This window comes from Tursiops truncatus, chromosome 19, assembly GCF_011762595.2.
Source record: "Tursiops truncatus isolate mTurTru1 chromosome 19, mTurTru1.mat.Y, whole genome shotgun sequence".
NCBI classification, from domain to species: Eukaryota; Metazoa; Chordata; class Mammalia; order Artiodactyla; family Delphinidae; genus Tursiops; species Tursiops truncatus.
In genome coordinates this window covers 58,336,155-58,352,657 of record NC_047052.1, presented here as the reverse complement: position 1 = coordinate 58,352,657, position 16,503 = coordinate 58,336,155, and the positions used below count along the sequence as shown (strand labels likewise).

At 59.1% G+C, this 16,503-nt stretch overlaps 2 protein-coding genes across 3 annotated transcripts; one reads left to right on the top strand and one right to left on the bottom strand.

Annotated features, from left to right (window-relative positions):
• The first annotated feature begins 65 nt into the window (after positions 1-65).
• Positions 66-3,453, top strand: CHMP2A (charged multivesicular body protein 2A). 2 transcript variants are annotated; one of them, XM_004317787.4, is made up of 6 exons: positions 66-719; positions 1,480-1,671; positions 2,578-2,757; positions 2,831-2,961; positions 3,051-3,112; positions 3,231-3,453. In XM_004317787.4, the coding sequence occupies exons 1-6, from the start codon at positions 498-500 to the stop codon at positions 3,356-3,358; spliced, it is 915 nt and encodes a 304-aa protein (XP_004317835.4). In that variant the 5' UTR covers positions 66-497; the 3' UTR covers positions 3,359-3,453. The 2 variants fall into 2 exon arrangements, with proteins under 2 accessions (XP_004317835.4, XP_004317834.1); XM_004317786.3 differs by having other exon boundaries at positions 580-719; positions 1,458-1,671.
• A 659-nt stretch (positions 3,454-4,112) lies between these two features.
• TRIM28 (tripartite motif containing 28) lies at positions 4,113-10,404 on the bottom strand. The gene is made up of 17 exons (XM_019928954.3): positions 9,878-10,404; positions 9,432-9,544; positions 9,073-9,205; positions 7,260-7,395; positions 7,066-7,182; positions 6,852-6,966; positions 6,547-6,693; positions 6,329-6,443; positions 6,137-6,243; positions 6,010-6,046; positions 5,882-5,927; positions 5,549-5,801; positions 5,142-5,461; positions 4,940-5,063; positions 4,771-4,857; positions 4,555-4,692; positions 4,113-4,471 (listed from the first exon to the last, which is right to left on the bottom strand). The coding sequence occupies exons 1-17, from the start codon at positions 10,224-10,226 to the stop codon at positions 4,295-4,297; spliced, it is 2,514 nt and encodes an 837-aa protein (XP_019784513.1). The 5' UTR covers positions 10,227-10,404; the 3' UTR covers positions 4,113-4,294.
• Positions 10,405-16,503: the final 6,099 nt, after the last annotated feature.

The window sequence follows — 16,503 nt, the reverse complement described above, 5'->3', positions numbered from 1 at the left end:
GAGTTGTGTGATCACAGGTGGCGTTAGGGGCCCCCCCCGCCCCCGCATCAGCAGGCTGCCCAGTGCCTGGGGCAGCCCTGGGAGTCGTGAGGGGACCAAGCCCCAGGCCTCGGGCAGGGTGGGATGAATCCCACTCCGGAACAAAGGAGGGGCAGGATCCAGTAACCACAGGCTTCCTGGCCAGTAAGCCAACATACAAGAAAGTCCGCACCATCTCCTGTTCTGCCCCCTTCTGCCATGGGAGGGCCTGACGAGGAGAACGCTGTCTGGTGCCACCGGGTGCCTGAGGTCCAGAAACATCAGCGAGAGTTCTGGGTCCCTGAGATGAGCTGGGCCCTACAGTGGGTAACGTGGTGGGGTGCAGGGCCTCCGGGTGGCTGCCCGGAAGGGCGCCAACCCCACAAGGACCAGGACTCCGGCCGTGGCTCGGCTCCCTCAGGCCGGACTTGAACCTGTGGAACACCGAGTCTGCGGCAGGGACACGGAAGCTGGTGCGCATGCGCCTGGGGCCGGTCTGGTCCCCGGCGCGTGCGCACGCGCGCTGTTGTCCCCGCCCAGCATTCCGGGCGCCGGCGGGGCGTGTGACGTCAGGTGGTTTAATCCGGAAACGGCGGCGACCGCCGACGCGACAGAACCGAGGGTCTGTTGGTGGGCGCTCCGGGGCTCCCAGCGAGAAGAGCGTGACCCGGAAACGGAAGCGAGTCCCTGTCGCAACTCCGGTGAGTGGCCCCTACTGGGGTGCGGGCCCTGGGTGGACGCGTGGGTGGCGGCGTACGAGGGCCTCGCCCCTCTCTGGGACCCGGCCTTATCATCAGAGGACCCCATGCTGTCTTGCCTTCAGTGGTCAACACCCCGAATGGCCCCCCAGGCTTTCCTGCGTGAACAAGGCACCCCAACACTTAGCATCCCTCCCTCTGTACAGGAGTCCGCAACGCCCCCCAACCTTATTCTCCGCGCCCAGATTCCCTCAGCATTTAGGACCCCCGCCCCAAACCGAATTCCATGCATACGCTGTCAGCTTCAGGGCCGCCCCCATCCACCCTGTTTCTAGCACTCGCAGCCTCCACCTCCTCCTGTCAGGGACCCTCTCAAGTGCCCTGTCCTTGGCGCTCAGGGTTCCAAGTGCCCCCTACCCCCGTCAGCCCACACACGGCCATCTCCAGTCTCAGTCCACCGAACACGCTAGGGCCTCATCGCAGGGTCTGCAGGACGAGGTGGAAGCCTTGAACCTCTGTGGGGGCACTGTGATGGAGGAGGGGTTGGGGTGGGCACGTTGTCCCCACTCATGTCCCTGGGGCTACCCAAGTTCCAGACTCCACTCTTTTGGCCTTCCATTCACGCCTTTTCTCCCTGCTCGGCCCTTTCCATTTTGGGAGCCCCCATCTGTCCCTGCCCATACACAGTGTGACCCCAGCTCTGCCTCATGCCCTCGTTTTGGGCCTCACACCACTCTGCAGTAAGGCTTCACACTTGCCCCAGTCCTACCGGTGGGCTCCTGCGGCCATGGACCTGCTATTTGGGCGCCGGAAGACGCCGGAGGAGCTGCTGCGGCAGAACCAGCGCGCCCTGAACCGCGCCATGCGAGAGCTGGACCGTGAGCGACAGAAGCTAGAGACCCAGGAGAAGAAAATCATTGCAGACATCAAGAAAATGGCCAAGCAGGGCCAGATGGTAAGCTCGATTGGGCACAGCCTGGGACACAGGCCAGTGCTGTTGCTTGTTCAGACACTGGGGCTGCAGCAAACTGGACATGCTGAGCACCAACAGGGAGGTGCTTCTAGGGAAATGAAGGGTTGAGTGGGGCTTTCCCTAGTTTCAGGGTCCAAAAGGCTGCCTCTGTGGAGGTGGTAACAGAGCCAAACGTTGAGTAAGGAAGAGAGTGAGCCCGTGAAGATCCAAGTGGCAAGTGTGTCAGATAGAACAGCAAGTGTGTCAGATAGAACAGCAGATGCTCCATGAGAGAGTGATGGGTGAGCTCAGAGGAGTGGATGTGGGCCAGACCACTTGGAATCGTGGGCCACAGTGGGAGCCCACGTGGCATGGGATGCACTGGCCCTGGGGGCCAGTGAGCAGAGAGATGGGCACAGCCTGAACCGCTGGGGAGCAGCACCTTTGATGGGCGACAGAGTTTTGGCCTGAGCAGCTGGGTTGAGGCGCCATTTCCTGGGATGGGCAAAGCAAGGAAGAGCTCTGGGGAGGAAGTGAAAAGGTGAGGTTTGGAAGTGTTCGTGTGTGAATCGGGATCCTGTACTTGAGGTGAGGGCCTGTGTGAGGTGGAGGGAGACACACATTCTTTGGCCAGGAGAGAAATTCAGGAATGGGTGTTGACTCTATAGACATGGAGAGAAAAGGACGCCTCAAGGGTGGCCCCACCTTTCTTCCTCTCATTTCTGGAGCAGAGCTGAGAAGGCCACGGAGGAGTCTGTGCAGTGGTGACCCAAGAGGCATGAGGGCGAGAGGGAACAGTGGCCAGTGGGAGCAGGCACATAGGAGCCCCTGAAAGCCTCAGTGGGCATGGTGGAGTGGCAGTGAGCACACTCCCAAGGCTGGCTCCCTGCCACCTCTGTCCCCGTGCAGGACGCTGTGCGTATCATGGCAAGAGACCTGGTGCGCACAAGGCGGTACGTGCGCAAGTTTGTGTTGATGCGGGCCAACATCCAAGCTGTGTCCCTCAAGATCCAGACACTCAAGTCTAACAACTCAATGGCACAAGCCATGAAGGGCGTCACCAAGGCCATGGGCACCATGAACAGACAGGTGCGCCTCTCCCGATCCCCCTCCCTACCCCTGCTAACCTCAGGGGCCAGACTCACCCTCCTCCCACTTCCAGCTGAAGTTGCCCCAGATCCAGAAGATCATGATGGAGTTCGAGCGGCAGGCGGAGATTATGGACATGAAGGAGGAGATGATGAACGATGCCATTGACGATGCCATGGGTGACGAGGACGATGAAGAGGAGAGGTTTGGAGACAGGAGGCAGGAGGGTGGGGACAGAGGGGATGCCTGGCCCTCCGGGTGCCTGGCCCTCATAGTTCTTTTTTTTTACCTAGTGACGCTGTTGTAGCCCAGGTCCTGGACGAGCTGGGGTTGAGCCTGACCGATGAGCTGTCAAGTGAGTGTCCAGACCCTGGGCCCTGTCCTGCGCGCAGCTCAGCCATCGCGCAGACCCTCCCTCTCCCAGCATTACTCCTTCCAGCAGGGGCTCTCTTCCTAACCCCCCTTCTCTGCAGACCTCCCCTCCACTGGAGGCTCCCTCAGTGTGGCTGCCAGTGGGAAGAAAGCAGAGGCTGCAGCCTCCGCCCTAGTCGATGCAGACGCAGACCTGGAGGAGCGGCTCAAGAACCTTCGAAGGGACTGACTGCACACACAACACACCCCTGTGCCACCCTAGGGAGCCAGCGGAGGGCCCAGCATTTTCATTGTACCTTCTGCAATAAAAGAAGTTGGCCACTAGTCTTGGGCCTGTGTGAGTGGCCTGATGTGAGCCAGGCTGGGAGTCTGGTGACAGGGCTGACAGGAGTTGCTCAGGCAGGGCTTGGTCATGTGTGCCACATTAGCTGGGGTATAAGACAGAGGGCTGGAGGTTTTCTCGTCTTGGCGGGAGTGGACAGACCAAGCCCACCCGTCTTCAGGGCTTGGGATGTGAAAATGAGCAGCAGACACTGGCCCAGCACCCCCAAGAAAGCAGGCTCCCCAGACATCCTGGTAGCATCCCAGGAGTGCAGGCCTGTCCCCCAGGGATACACTGCCCAACTCCGCTTAGCCCAGCCCACCCAGCTCACTTTGATGAGCTGGTTGCGAGAAACAGTTCCAAGCCAGTCCAGGAAGCTCTCGGGGAGAATGAGCTGCCGTGCAGCACCTACCTGGGGATTCACCCTGCCTGCCCACAGGTTAGCCTGGGTCTGCCTACCTACCGGGTGACCCTCCTACCCACCAGACACTCCCCAGATCGCAAAGGGCCCAGGAGGGATGCTGCTCCCCGCTCCCTGGACACCCAGGTGGCCGGAGACAAGTGCCCCACCCCCATCTGGCCCAACAGGGTTTGGTGAGGGATCGGTAACAGCCAGAGACCAGGCCCCCAGGACCACTGCCCCCACCAACCAAGGCCTGAGTAACGGGTGAAGTTTTTATTAAATCCACAGAAGTAAAAACCATATTGTGAAGGGCTGGGGTATGGGCCACCAAGGAGTGGGAACCAGGCCACCGGAGGAAGGAGGAGAGGAGAGAGAAGAGGGGGTGACAGGACAGAACAGAGAACAGAGCCAGGTTGGAGCGGCTCGGGGGCTGCCCAGCCTCAGGGGCCATCACCAGGGCCACTGGACAGGTCCTGGGCGCTCAGGCCAGCACCAGGCAGGCTCAGCGGCGGGGGCTCCACCAGAACAGCGGAGAACTTGGTGTCACCAAAGGCTTCGTTCATGCGAGTCTCAAAGAAGCGCTGCAGGCCAATGATGGACTGCACATCGGCCTTGTCCTGCCGGGCAAATTACAGTGGATGGGTCCTAGGTCGCCCACCTCTCTGCCCCCAGCCTCCCCTCCCCACCCCAACAGGCTCACCTCTGTCAGCTTGTTGAACTGCTTGAACATGCGGCCCACATCCTGGGCAAACTCCTGGGGGGAGCTGTAGGGGGGTGACAACTTCTCCTGGAGACGGGCTCGAATCAGCGTCAAGTCCAGGGTGCCGCCGGGCTGATCCTTCGAGCAGAGGCCACAGGCTGAAGGTGAGGCCAAACAGCCCCTGCACCTCCCACCCTCCCAAGTCCCAGAACTCACCAGGGAGAAGGTGGAGTCAGTAGCCAGCTGGTGCAGGGGCCGGCAGGGCTCATGGCAGAAGAGGGCCAGCAGGACGCGCTCACACTTCTGCAGGCGTTACATGAACATCAGAGTCATAGGGGACTTGGGGTGCTGCTGGCCAAACCAAGGGAGTGGGCCCCACCCTCACCTGCTGGTTGGCTGGCGAGAGCTTGGCCACCACACCAGTGCTGTCACCCCCATCCAGGTTTAGGCTGCCATCCTCCTCCTTCAGGTCGGGTAGCACGTGGCAGAGAGAGCAGCTCCACTCCTCCCTAGAGGGAACAGACCGTGAGGGGCTGCACGGGACCTGGCCCAGCCCTCCGCCCTACAGACCCCGCACAGCCTCGCACCCTGGCACATCCTGCAGGGCAGGCAGGTGGCAGTCCAGGTGGAAGCAGAACTCGCACTGGTTGCACATGACCAGGTCGCCTGGCTTCTGGCAGACACGGCAGATGGTGGCACTGTCATCCAGGGCACCTGGGCCACCAGCTGGGGCTGAGGTGCCCTCAGGGGCCACCACCTCCAGGCCTGAGCTGGTGCTGCCACTGGGTGAAGCCAGGCGGGGGCCCTCGGCGCCGGGGCCCTCGGCCAGGGCCATCAACACAGGTTTGGTCTCGGGGCCCTCAGTGGCGGCAGGCGGGGCCCCAATGGCAGCCTCTGTTTCTTCCTCCTGTGAGGAGGTGAGGGGTGTTCAGTGGGGTGCCGGCCTGGGCAGTAGATCCTCATCTCCCAGCCACAGTCACTTGGGCAGGCTCACCTTGACGATGGCCATGCCAGGCAGGGGCGGAGCGCCAGGGGCCCCTGGGGGCGCAGTCCCAGGCTGTCCAGCTGCAACAGCTGCAGCACCTCGCTCAATGACGATGAGGTTGTAATCCTCAGTGGTGCTGCCTGGGAAGACCTTGAAGACTGGTGGCTGGCTGTCAGCCGTGAGATCCAAGTCCAGGCGTTCGAGGCTCACCCGTGGCACCTTACGCATGAGGCCACTCACCTCACCATCACTTGAGCGGGACCTGTGGGCGCGGCTTGGTGTGAGCGCCCCACCCCTATGGCCACCCTGTCCCTATAACCACCAAAGGGCAGCCACACTCACCGCTTCACCCCTGACACGTGGGGCTCTGCACTCGAGTAAGGGTCATCTGCTCGGAACACAGAAAACAGGTTGGGGTGGACATAGGGCACTGCAGCTCTCCCACCTACTGGGGGGGCAGAATCACTCACCTGACCCGAAGCCATAGCCTTCCTGCACCTCCATAGGCTGTGGGCAGAGCAAGTGGACCTCAGTGGACAGGTATCCCACAGGACCCCGTGCCTCTTTCCTCCCACTCTGGTCCCCTCCCTGGCTCACCTGGCTGCTGCCAGAGCCCTGCTTGCTCAAAGGCCCTGGAGCCCGAGGAGGGGCCATGGGTACAGGGCCTGTGGAGTTGGTGCCAGGACGTTCTGCCACGATCTTGCCTGCAGTAAAGAAGTAAAACAGTGTAAGAAAGTGAGTGCAGTGCCTGGGATGGCAGGGTGCAGCCAGAGAAAGACAAAAACCCACCAAAGGCCTCTGCACTCTTGGTCCAGGCATTGAGGTCCCACTGGAACTTCATCTCACCGTGTGGCTCCACAGGGTCCACGATCATCTTGAGGGCCCGGTGCAGCTGGAAGTAGATCTGGGGGTGGGCAGTACATGAGCACACGGGCAGTGAACAGGGCTCCAGGGTCTTGGGAGGTGCCTACCTGGAACCCACCACCTGGGTGCCCACCAGCACACACCAGCTTCTTGGAGAGCAGCAGAGCAGTGTTGTTGTCACTTTCCAGAGCCCATGAGGCAAAGCGCAGGATGTGTTCCTGGTGCTTCTGGATCTTGGTCATGGTCCAGTGCTGGCGCTCCAGGCGCTCCTGCTGCCCCTCAGTCACCTTCTGCAGGTGGAGAGCAGATGGGGTCAGGGAGGACAAAGCACCAGAACCTCTCCCCACCCAAGGAGGACATCAGCAGCCAGCAGAGGGCGCCAAACCCCAGGACGATTCCACCTGAGGTAGAGTGAGCTGCCAACAGAGAAGGACCACGCAGCGGGTACCTGGGCGTCGTTAACCAGCACACGGCCCCGCTTGTTCAGTTCCTTCATGATCTGCAGGATGGCCATCTTAACGTCCACCTGCACGCGCTTCTGTACGTCAGACACTTGGCGGATCCTGGGTAGCAGAGTGGGTGAGGTCAGGGCCACTCAGGCAGGTGCTCACCCAGAGCCACCCCACCCCCCGCCCCAGCACAGCACAGGCACCCACACTTACGAGCTGCGAACCTCCTTGGTGTTCTTCTGCAATGTCGCATGCTTGTCCCCGAGGCGCTTCACCAGTGAGGCCAGGAGCTTGCGCTGGTTCCTCACAGCATCCTCCAGGAACTGGTACCTGAGGGCAGATAGAGGTGGGCCCGGGCGCCCAGCACAGGAACAGGCAGCACCCACCCACCAAGCCTCAGGACTCACTGGTGGTCCTTGTGGGCGTTGAGCTGGCAGTCCCGGCAGGTGAGGGTGTCGCAACTCTCGCAAAACAGCACAAGGGGCTCGTGCTTGTGCACGTTGCAATACACCGTGCGCTCACCGTCCCTCGACTTGGCTGGTCCTGGGGAATGGGATCTATGAAGCGGGAGCTCATCCTCACCGCCTCCAGCTCGAGGAGCGGACAGAGATCAGGGCCTCACTTCCTGCCTGTCCTGCAACCCTGGGCTATCTGCCGGAAGGACCCAGAGGGCCTACAGCAGTGGACAGGGAGGAGCAGAGATCCTTGCTCTCAAAACCCTCTGCCCTCAGCCTGACCGAGAGGGTCACACCCCTCTCCTTTCAGCTTCTGGAGGTGACAGCTTGACGTAGACTGACGGCCTCTGCCAGGAGAGACCTCCCCGCTGTTCGCTCTGCTGAAACCTCCTCCAGGTGGACACTCAAGAAAGCTCCTCCACCTCTGAAGCCCTGCCCCCATCCGCCACTGGGCTCCCTTTCTCCTCCACTCACAGAAGATTCCGTCCAGCAGGGGAGGGGATTCTGGCTACTGTGGCATCCCAGCACACACAACATTTGCTTTCTGGCTCAGACAAAAAGCAAATCAGGGCTTAAAGAGACCGTCAGATACATTTTCCTCATAAGCCATACCTGGTGACCTCCCCTCTCTTCTCTGCTAAAAGGAGACCACACCATCTTAACGACCCACGGGGGAACCTGCAAAGCCTTCTCAGGCTGGAGAGATACGATATCAGACCAGGACCCTCAGAGAGGCGTCAGGCCCCTGTGCTGGGACAAAGGTCCTACGGCTCAGAGCAACACTCCCCAAAGACTAATACACCACGTTGACCCCCCAGCCCTCCCCAGAGGCTGTTGCCACTAGAAAACCGAGAACATCCATCCTTCTTTCCTCCCCAATCCCTATCATGTCTCGTTACCACACCAACCCAGCGTGACACATAGGAACATTTCGATACAAATAAACCGAGCCTCAGCTCCTCTAAATATTGCCCGCTCTTGCACCCTGACCCTTGCCTGGAACCCAGGACCCCCTGGAGACCCCTGCCCTTCTCTCCTGGCTCCTCATGCCCCACAGGAACCATCTCTACCCAAGTTTTCCCATCAAAACTGTCCTCTGGGCTGGCGCAGCCACAGTGACTACCAAGACGCCACTCATGGGGAGTCCTGGGCCAAAAACCAAGCGCAAGCCCCTCTCCATAGCACTTCCAACACACTCACAGAAAAATCTGGAAATACCAAGCTAGGCTGTGAAATACCTGTGACCCAATGATAAGAACACTTCCAGCACTCACTGGTCAGTGATAGTCTGATGACTCTACCAGCTTGTTAAGACACGAGGCCCAAAGATCTCACTTTCCCCTACAGAAGCTTAAAACAGGTGCCAGGGAACCTCTGGTCCAGGAGGTCCCTCACATCATTCCCCCAACACCCTGCATTTCCCTATCCATACATGCGGATCTCTCTACCATTGGAGGCCTATCCCCTGCCTAGGGGGGTTCCCTGATGAGCTTCCTCAAGCCCTCTATACACCCCCTGCGGCACCATGAGATCCCCTGTGAACTCCCCCCACTCCCTGCCTGTGGCTTTTCCCCTGCCACTGGACCTGCAGAGACTGCCCACCAGAGCCCCAGCCTCCCCCTTTTTGAGTTCTGCCCTCAGGCCCTTCAGTTGGTACCCCGCAGAGAAACTCCCTGAGATCCTTCCACCATCTGCAACTACCATCATAAGCAACTGAAGGCATAGAGAGGAGAACAGCAAGGGCAGCCCCCTGCACGTTGCGTACCAGTGGAACGCACAGTGTGGTCCTTGGTGTACTTCACCCGCTGGTGTGCCTCCACACACGTCTCACACAGCGGCTCAGAGCACTCCACACAGTAACTGGTGGCCGGGGCATTATCCTCACAGCTAGTGCAGCACTGCTGAGCAAAGGCAGAGTCAGAAGAGACAGAACCACCAAAGAAATCTGCATTTAGAACCAAGAAATACGACATGAAGAAAGGTGGGGGCCTTACTTAGCCTAGACAACCTGCCCTAAGCTTTCTACTACGGGGACAGTAAAGCCTGGAGCCGGTACCACGCTCTGGTCTAGTGACCCCTACTCATGGCCAGAGACCTCCTGGGGGTTGCTTGGGCGAGACATACCTGATTCGCATCCTGGGAATCGGTGGCAGCCTTGCTGCCACTGTCGCGCATGAAGTAATTCTCCACAATATCTTTGGAGAAACACTGCTGCTTACATACTGGACAGTCCACCACTACGAAGAACACGAAGAAACAAAACCATCGCATGGTGAGCGCATCCCCCACTGGGCCCCAAACTCCGTCCCCTGCCGAGCCGAGACGACCCTCCCCTCCCGGAGGAAGAACCAAACCCTTCTTTTACCGAACTTTAAACAGTCGCCCCATCTCAGTACCCGGGACACAGCCCACTGCCCACACACGTTCCGGCCACTCTTCGGGTCCCCATCCTCTCGCCCAGGCGACTCCCGCCATCGTCACGCTGGGAACCGACCCCCAGTCCCCGAGCCTCAAAGGGATCAAAGGCTGCGGGGTGGGGGAGGGGCCGCCCCCGGCCCCACCGCACTCACCAGCGCCGTCGCCCGCCGCACCTCCGTCCCCTGAGCTGTTGGCGGCGGCAGGCGCCGCGGGCCCGAGGCAGGCGCTGCAGGCCGAGTGCAGGCAGGGTAACAGGCGCGGTTCCCTCTCGGGCCGCAGGCGCTCCCGGCACACGCCGCAGTGCTCCAGCAGTTCCAGCGCCTCGCCGCCGCCCCCCGCGGGCGACGATGCCGATGCGGACGCCGCCGCCGAGGCAGAAGCCGAGGCCGTGGCCGAGGAGGCGGCGACGCGCTTCTCGGCGCCCGCCGAGCCCTCTCCCGGGCCCGGGCTGCCTGAGGCAGCCGCTGCCGCCGCCGAGGCCGCCGCCGCCGAGGCCGCCATTCACACGCCGCCGGGGGCGCCCAGGGGGGGAGGAGGGGCGCGGGGCCCGCCGCGCAGGCGCAGACGCGCTCGCCGCCAACGGCTGGGCCGCTGCCGCCGCGAGGCCTAGCGCCGCCACGCGCCGCCTAGGTCGCCGCCCGCTGCGCGCGGGGCTCTGCCGAGGCCCGGCCGGCCGCTGCCCGCTCTCCTGCCTCCGCCGCCGCCCGCGCTTCCTTCTCAGCGGCGACCGAAACCAGCGCCACGCGCCACGCGCACAACCGCTCGACCGCGCGCCCGCTCGCAGAAAGAGCCGCGGCTGGGGGGCGGGACAGAAATAACTGGCGCCGACGCCGTCGCGCACGCGCACTGGGCGCCTCTCGCCCGGGGGCGGGGCCGGGGCGTGCCGGGGCGGGGGAGGCCATGAGTACGCACGCGCCTGAGCGGGCTCCTCCCACCCCCGCCTCCACCACCCGCAGCGCCGCTCGTGCGGCAGGGGCGGGGCATCTGCGTCGTCGCCGCCGCAGCCTGGTCCACCAGCCGGGCTCGCGTCCGTTATTGTAGTCCCTGCTCCAGGCCGTTTACTCCGCACGCGCGCCGGCAGTCCGTTCTTCCACCTCGATCCCCGCCCCTTTGCCCGCCTGGGGAGGTCTCCAGTTGCTGCGTCGACTAGCGTTCCCTAGAGGGGGCGGGGCCGAGAGCTAGGGAAGATGCTGGGCCCAGGGAGAGGGGCGAAGGGTCCCCATCCCGTGGAGGAAGTACTCTTCTAAACCGGGACTTAGACTTTGGGGTTTTAACCTTTTTATTGTTTAACATGAGCAACACTGAAACCTGACTAAATCAAATAGATCCCACGGGGCTCAGAACACCGAGACTGAAATCCCGCCTGGCCCTGCAAGCGCCCCTTGCTATATTTTAGCCCGCCACTGCGCTAGCCTTGATGCTCTTCAAGCGGGCGGACTGAACCGCAACAGTGGGGAAGTTCTGAGAGGGAAGCAGGGTCTGCGTGGGGCGATCCATCTGTGGGCGGAGGCAGGATCTGTAGGGAGGGGAAGCCTGCCTCAGTGGGGAGCAGGATCTGCGTGCGGGGAGGGTGTTCCCGTCTGAGGAAGGACGTAGAGTGTCTGGTGAGAATTCTGTCAGATGGGGGAAGCTAGGCCTGGAGGAGGAATCCTATTCGAGAGAAACGGGGGTGGGGCAGGGTCCGTGGGGAGAGAGGAGTCCTGTCTGAGCTGAGAAGGAGGGAAGCAGGGCCTAAGGCTGGAGCTGGCGGAGGAGGGGTCCTGACGGAGAGGAAAGCAAGATCAGTGGGAGGGGATCCCGTCGGAGGTGGGAGTGGGGCCTGTGGGAAGGGATCCTCTCTGAAGTCACTAGGCACGGAGAATACTTGAGGCAAGGGTGCCTTGGAGCCTCTGCCTGGGGTGGGCCTTCGTCCCTGTGCAGGGCTCCTCAGTCCTGCGGTTGCCAGTCCAGGGGGAGGCTTGGGCGGCAGCTCTGAGACGATGCAGAGAATCTGGAGGGCCGGCACGTCCAGCCCCCAGGCCCTACTCCGCCTCCCGCGGGCTTGACCGCGCAAAAGCTTCAGGGGAGCGGGGCGCAGCCTCCCCCACCCCAGCTCCCCTAGGCGCCCACACGCGGTGTAGGTGGCGGTGGTGGAAGTGCGTCCGGCGCTGCTCTTGTTGCCGCAGGGCCTGGGGGGAACTCGGGCCTATTGTCTCCGCGCCTGCCTTTGTTCCAGCTCGAGTGCGGCCCCAAAATCCGGGCCCCGCCCCGCCCCGCCCCGCCCCTTCAGCCGCCGGAGCGCCCACCGCCTGGTCCGCGCGAGGCCCCTCCCCCCCACTGACTAGCCCGCCCCGGCTCAGCCCCTCCCCCCGAGGCCTGGGCTGCAGACCCTCGCCTCTTTCCTCCGACAATTGGGAAGGAAAGTTGGTGGCTGGCAGCGCCCAAGTTGAGGTGCGGAATCCTTTAGTGATATTTGTTGAGTTTTTTCCATGCCCCCTCCCGCTCTCTGCGCTGGGCCCCAAAATCACCGGGTTGTGTCGCGTAGAGATGATCCATACCTACCCTGGCCGCCCACCCCCGCCCGGGCAGATGCGGGGCTGTCGAGGGCCAGACAGTCACAATAAGTAGGTGATGGTAAAGAGTGTAGGAGTGGACTTGCCTCGGGGCTGCCCCCAAACACCTGGGGGAAGAACCGTTCAGGGGAGAAACAAGTGCAGAGGCCCGGAGGCAGACAGGCACACCCGGAGGAGTGACAGGAAGAGTGGTGGGAGATGCCTAGAGGTTGCTGGACAGCTTGCTGGGGATGGGTTGAGCCCTCCGGTTGCCCCTGGTATGGTCCCTTCACTAGACCTTGGCAACTGTTTCAGAACAGCATCCGTGCGGGCAGGTTCACCTGGAAATCAGGCTCGGGCAAACTCAGGGAAGCACACGGGAGCATCCTGGGACTGGCCGAGACAGAGTGGGCATACAGGAGGGCAAGGCCAGGCCAGAAGCCTTCCTCAGAGGCCCTCTCCGAGGAGCCAGCCTGTCCAGAGGTGAGTGGCAGAACATGGGCACATCTTGACTCTGCCTCCCAGTGGGCCAGTGTCATCGTATACTCTCATCCCCTGTGTGCCTTGTCCACCCTTCACAGGCATCTCACCCTTTCCAATCCTGGACCACTGGAAACTGCCTGTATCCTGGCTTTGCAGACAGGGCTCAAGGGGTGAAGCAATGTGTAGGAGGTGTCAGCCAGACCACCACCCCTTGCAGGCACCTGCCTGCAGACAGCCATCCTTACTGCCTCTTCACTTTCCAAACTCTGCGCTTGCTCCCGATTCTCCCTCTGACCTTCAGGTGTCACCCCCAAAGCCACTTCCTGGGGAAGCCTTGTAGCTGCATCACTCTGATCTCTTTCTCCACCTTCACAGGTTTCATTTGGGAACTGGGCGATTGTGGTAGTTGCACAACATCGTGAATGTACTTAATGCCACTGAATTGTATGCTTACAAAGCGTTGAAATGGCAATTTTTTTAGATTTCTTTTTTGGCTGCGTTGGCTCTTTGTTGCTGCGCGCGGACTTTCTCTAGTTGCGGCGAGCGGGTTTCTCATCGCGGTGGCTTCTCTTATTGCGGAGCACGAGCTCTAGGCGCGTGGGCTTCAGTAGTTGTGGCACGCGGGCTTCAGTAGTTGTGGCTCTCAGGCTCAGTAGTTGTGGCTCGCTGGTTCTAGAGCGCAGGGTCAGGAGTTGTGGCGCACGGGCTTAGTTGCTCCGAGGCATGTGGGATCTTCCTGGGCCAGGGCTCGAACCCGTGTCCCCTGCATTGGCAGGAGGATTCTTAACCACTGCGCCACCAGGGAAGCCCCTGAAGTGGCAATTTTATGTGTATTTTCGCACACACATAAAAATCAGATTTTGGTGAGTCTGTCCCTTCTGACCTCTGACCTCACCGCTTGGCTCCAGCCATACAGGCTGACCTGTTGTTCCCACCTCACAGCCTTTGCACTTGCTGTTCCTTCTAGCCAGAATGTTCTTCCCACCTCCCCTTCTGGCTGGCTCCTTCTCTTCCTTCACATTTCAACTAGTGAGAATCACAAGGAAGTGAGCTCCAAACCGTTTACGTCACTGCTGCGTCTGCCATGTCTTGCTTGGGGCCTGCTCCACAGTGGGCACTCAGTCAGTGAGTAAAAAGGACAAACAAATGCATGAAGATAATGACTGTCTCTACCCGGCCAGTTTTGTAGGCTACAAGATAAGGTTTGAGTTCTATTACTTTTTAAGCTTTCTTTTTAAATTGTGTTAAAACTCACATAATATCAAATCCATCAATTTAGCTGTTTTGAAGTGTAAGTTCAGTGTTATTTCATACATTCACAATGTTGGGCAACCACCAGTTCATCTAATTCCAGAACGTTTTCATCACCCCAAAAGGAAACCCAGTATCCATCAGCACTTACCCCCCATTCCCGCTTCCACCGGCCCCCAGCAGTGACTACTCTGCTTTCTGTCTCTATGGACTTTTAAACCTTTTGATGGCGGCTTATGATATATAGAGAAAAGCCTACACAGTGTACGTACAGTGAGCACCCTTGGTAACCAGCTCTGATAGCAAAACACAGAATGTCTCTGGCTCTCAGAAGCCTTCCACGCCCCTGGCAGTTGCCACCATCCTGACTTCTCCCACCCCGGACAGGCTTTCCTGGTATACATACGGAAGCACACACAGTTTGCATGTCCACACCATGTGTTCGCACGCCTTCTTCCCCGCGTTCACATTCACTTCACATTCACGTGGCTGTGTGCGGCCTTGATTCCCTCTGTGCCCCCAAATATCCTACAGTTGGTTTACATGTTCTCCTCTTGGCGGCGCTTGGGTCTCTGTCCTGCCTGTGCTGCAAGCACAGTAGGGCTGCGGCAGCACCATAGGTGGCTTTTTGTTTTTTTCGTCGCCAGGCGGCTTGCAGGGTCAACCAGAGACTGAACCTGGGCCACAGCAGTGCAAGTGCCGAGTCCTAACCACTGGACCACCAGGGAACTCCCAGTTCATGGCTTTTGGCTGGGCTTTTATTTCACTGTAAGGAGCTAACAGAAGGGTTTAGAATATGGCAGGATCGGACGCCCATTTTAAGTGTTCTAGGTAGGGAATGGATGGTAGGAGCTGGAAAGCAGAAGATAAGCGTCCATGCCGGCCAGGCAGAGAAGGCACTAGATCCCCTAAAATCACGCTTTAACGTAACTATGGTTCAGGAGTTCCCTGGTGGTCCAGTGGTTAGGACTCTGCACTTCCACTGCAGGGGGCACGGGTTTGATCCCTGGTTGATCCCGCAAGACGCCTGGCGTGGTCAAAAATAAATAAATAAAATTAATTAATTAAATTAAACAACTATGGTTCCTCCATTAGTTTCCTGTGGCCACTGTAACACATTACCACAAACTTGGTACCTTAAAACAAAACTTTAGGGACTTTGCTGGTGGCGCAGTGGTTGAGAATCCGTGTGCCAACACAGGGGACATGGGTTCGAACCCAGGTCCGGGAAGACCCCACATGCCATGGAGCAACTAAGTGCGTGAGCCACAACTACTGAGCCCGCGGGTCGCAACTACTAAAGCCCGCGCACCTAGAGCCTGTGCTCCTCAACAAAGAGAAGCCACCACAATGAGATGCCCTCACACCACGACAAAGAGTAGCCCCTGCTTGCTGCAACTAGAGAAAGCCCGTGCGCAGCAACAAAGACCCAATGTAGCCAAAAATAAATAAATTTATATTTAAAAAAATTTAATTCACAGTTCTGGAGGCCAAAATTATGAAATCTAAATGTTAGGGCCACACTTCCTCTGAAGCCTCTAGGGGTGAATCCTTCCTCACCTCTTCCAGTTTCTGGTGGCTCCAGGGGTACCTAGGCTTGTGGCTGCATCACATCAGTCTTCAAGGTCCACATCTTCAAATCACTCTCTGTTCCAACTTCATACTGACTTTTCCTCTGTTTGTCCTTCTATGGACAGAAGTGTGTCCACCCCAAAATATAATGTGATAGTATTTGGTCACATTATAAGTAATTTATAAAGTATTAAAAAATATAATGTGATAGTATTTGGTCACATTATAAAGTAATTTATACTTTGGGAAGTAATTAGGGTTAGATGATGTCATGAGAGAGGAGCTCTGATAATGGGATTAGTGTCCTATTAAGAAGAGGCACCAGGGAGTTCCCTGGTGTCCTAGTGGTTAGGATTCCGGGCTTCCACTGCCGTGGCCAGGGTTCAACTCCTGGTCGGAGGGACTGAGATCCTGCAAGCCGCATGGTGCAGCCAAAAATAAATAAATTTTTTTAAAAAGAGGGGGAGACACCAGAGAGTTTGCTGTGGTCACAAAGAAGAGGTCACGTGAGCGTACAGCAATACAGCAGGCATCTCCAAGCCAAGAGAAGGGGCTTCAGAATGAAACATACCTTGCCGGCACTTTGATCTTGGACTTCCCAGCCTCCAGAATTGTGAGAAGTAAATTTCTGTCCTTTGCGTCACCTAGTCTATAGTATTTTGTTATGGCAGCCAAGCCCAACTAAGACAGTTGACAAATTTCCCTCTGCCGCTCTTGCAAGGATGCATGTGAATTTACGTTTAGAGCCCACCCAAATAACACAGCATGATTTCCCCGTTTCCAGATCCTTAATCACAATTGCCAAGATTCTCTTTCCTGATAAGGTAACACTTCCGGGTTCTGAGGATTAGGATGTGTATCTCTTTGGAGCCACCTTTCTGCCTGTTGCAGCCCACATTTCACGGATGGGAAAACTGGTCCCCAGAGAGTAGAAGGTGTCA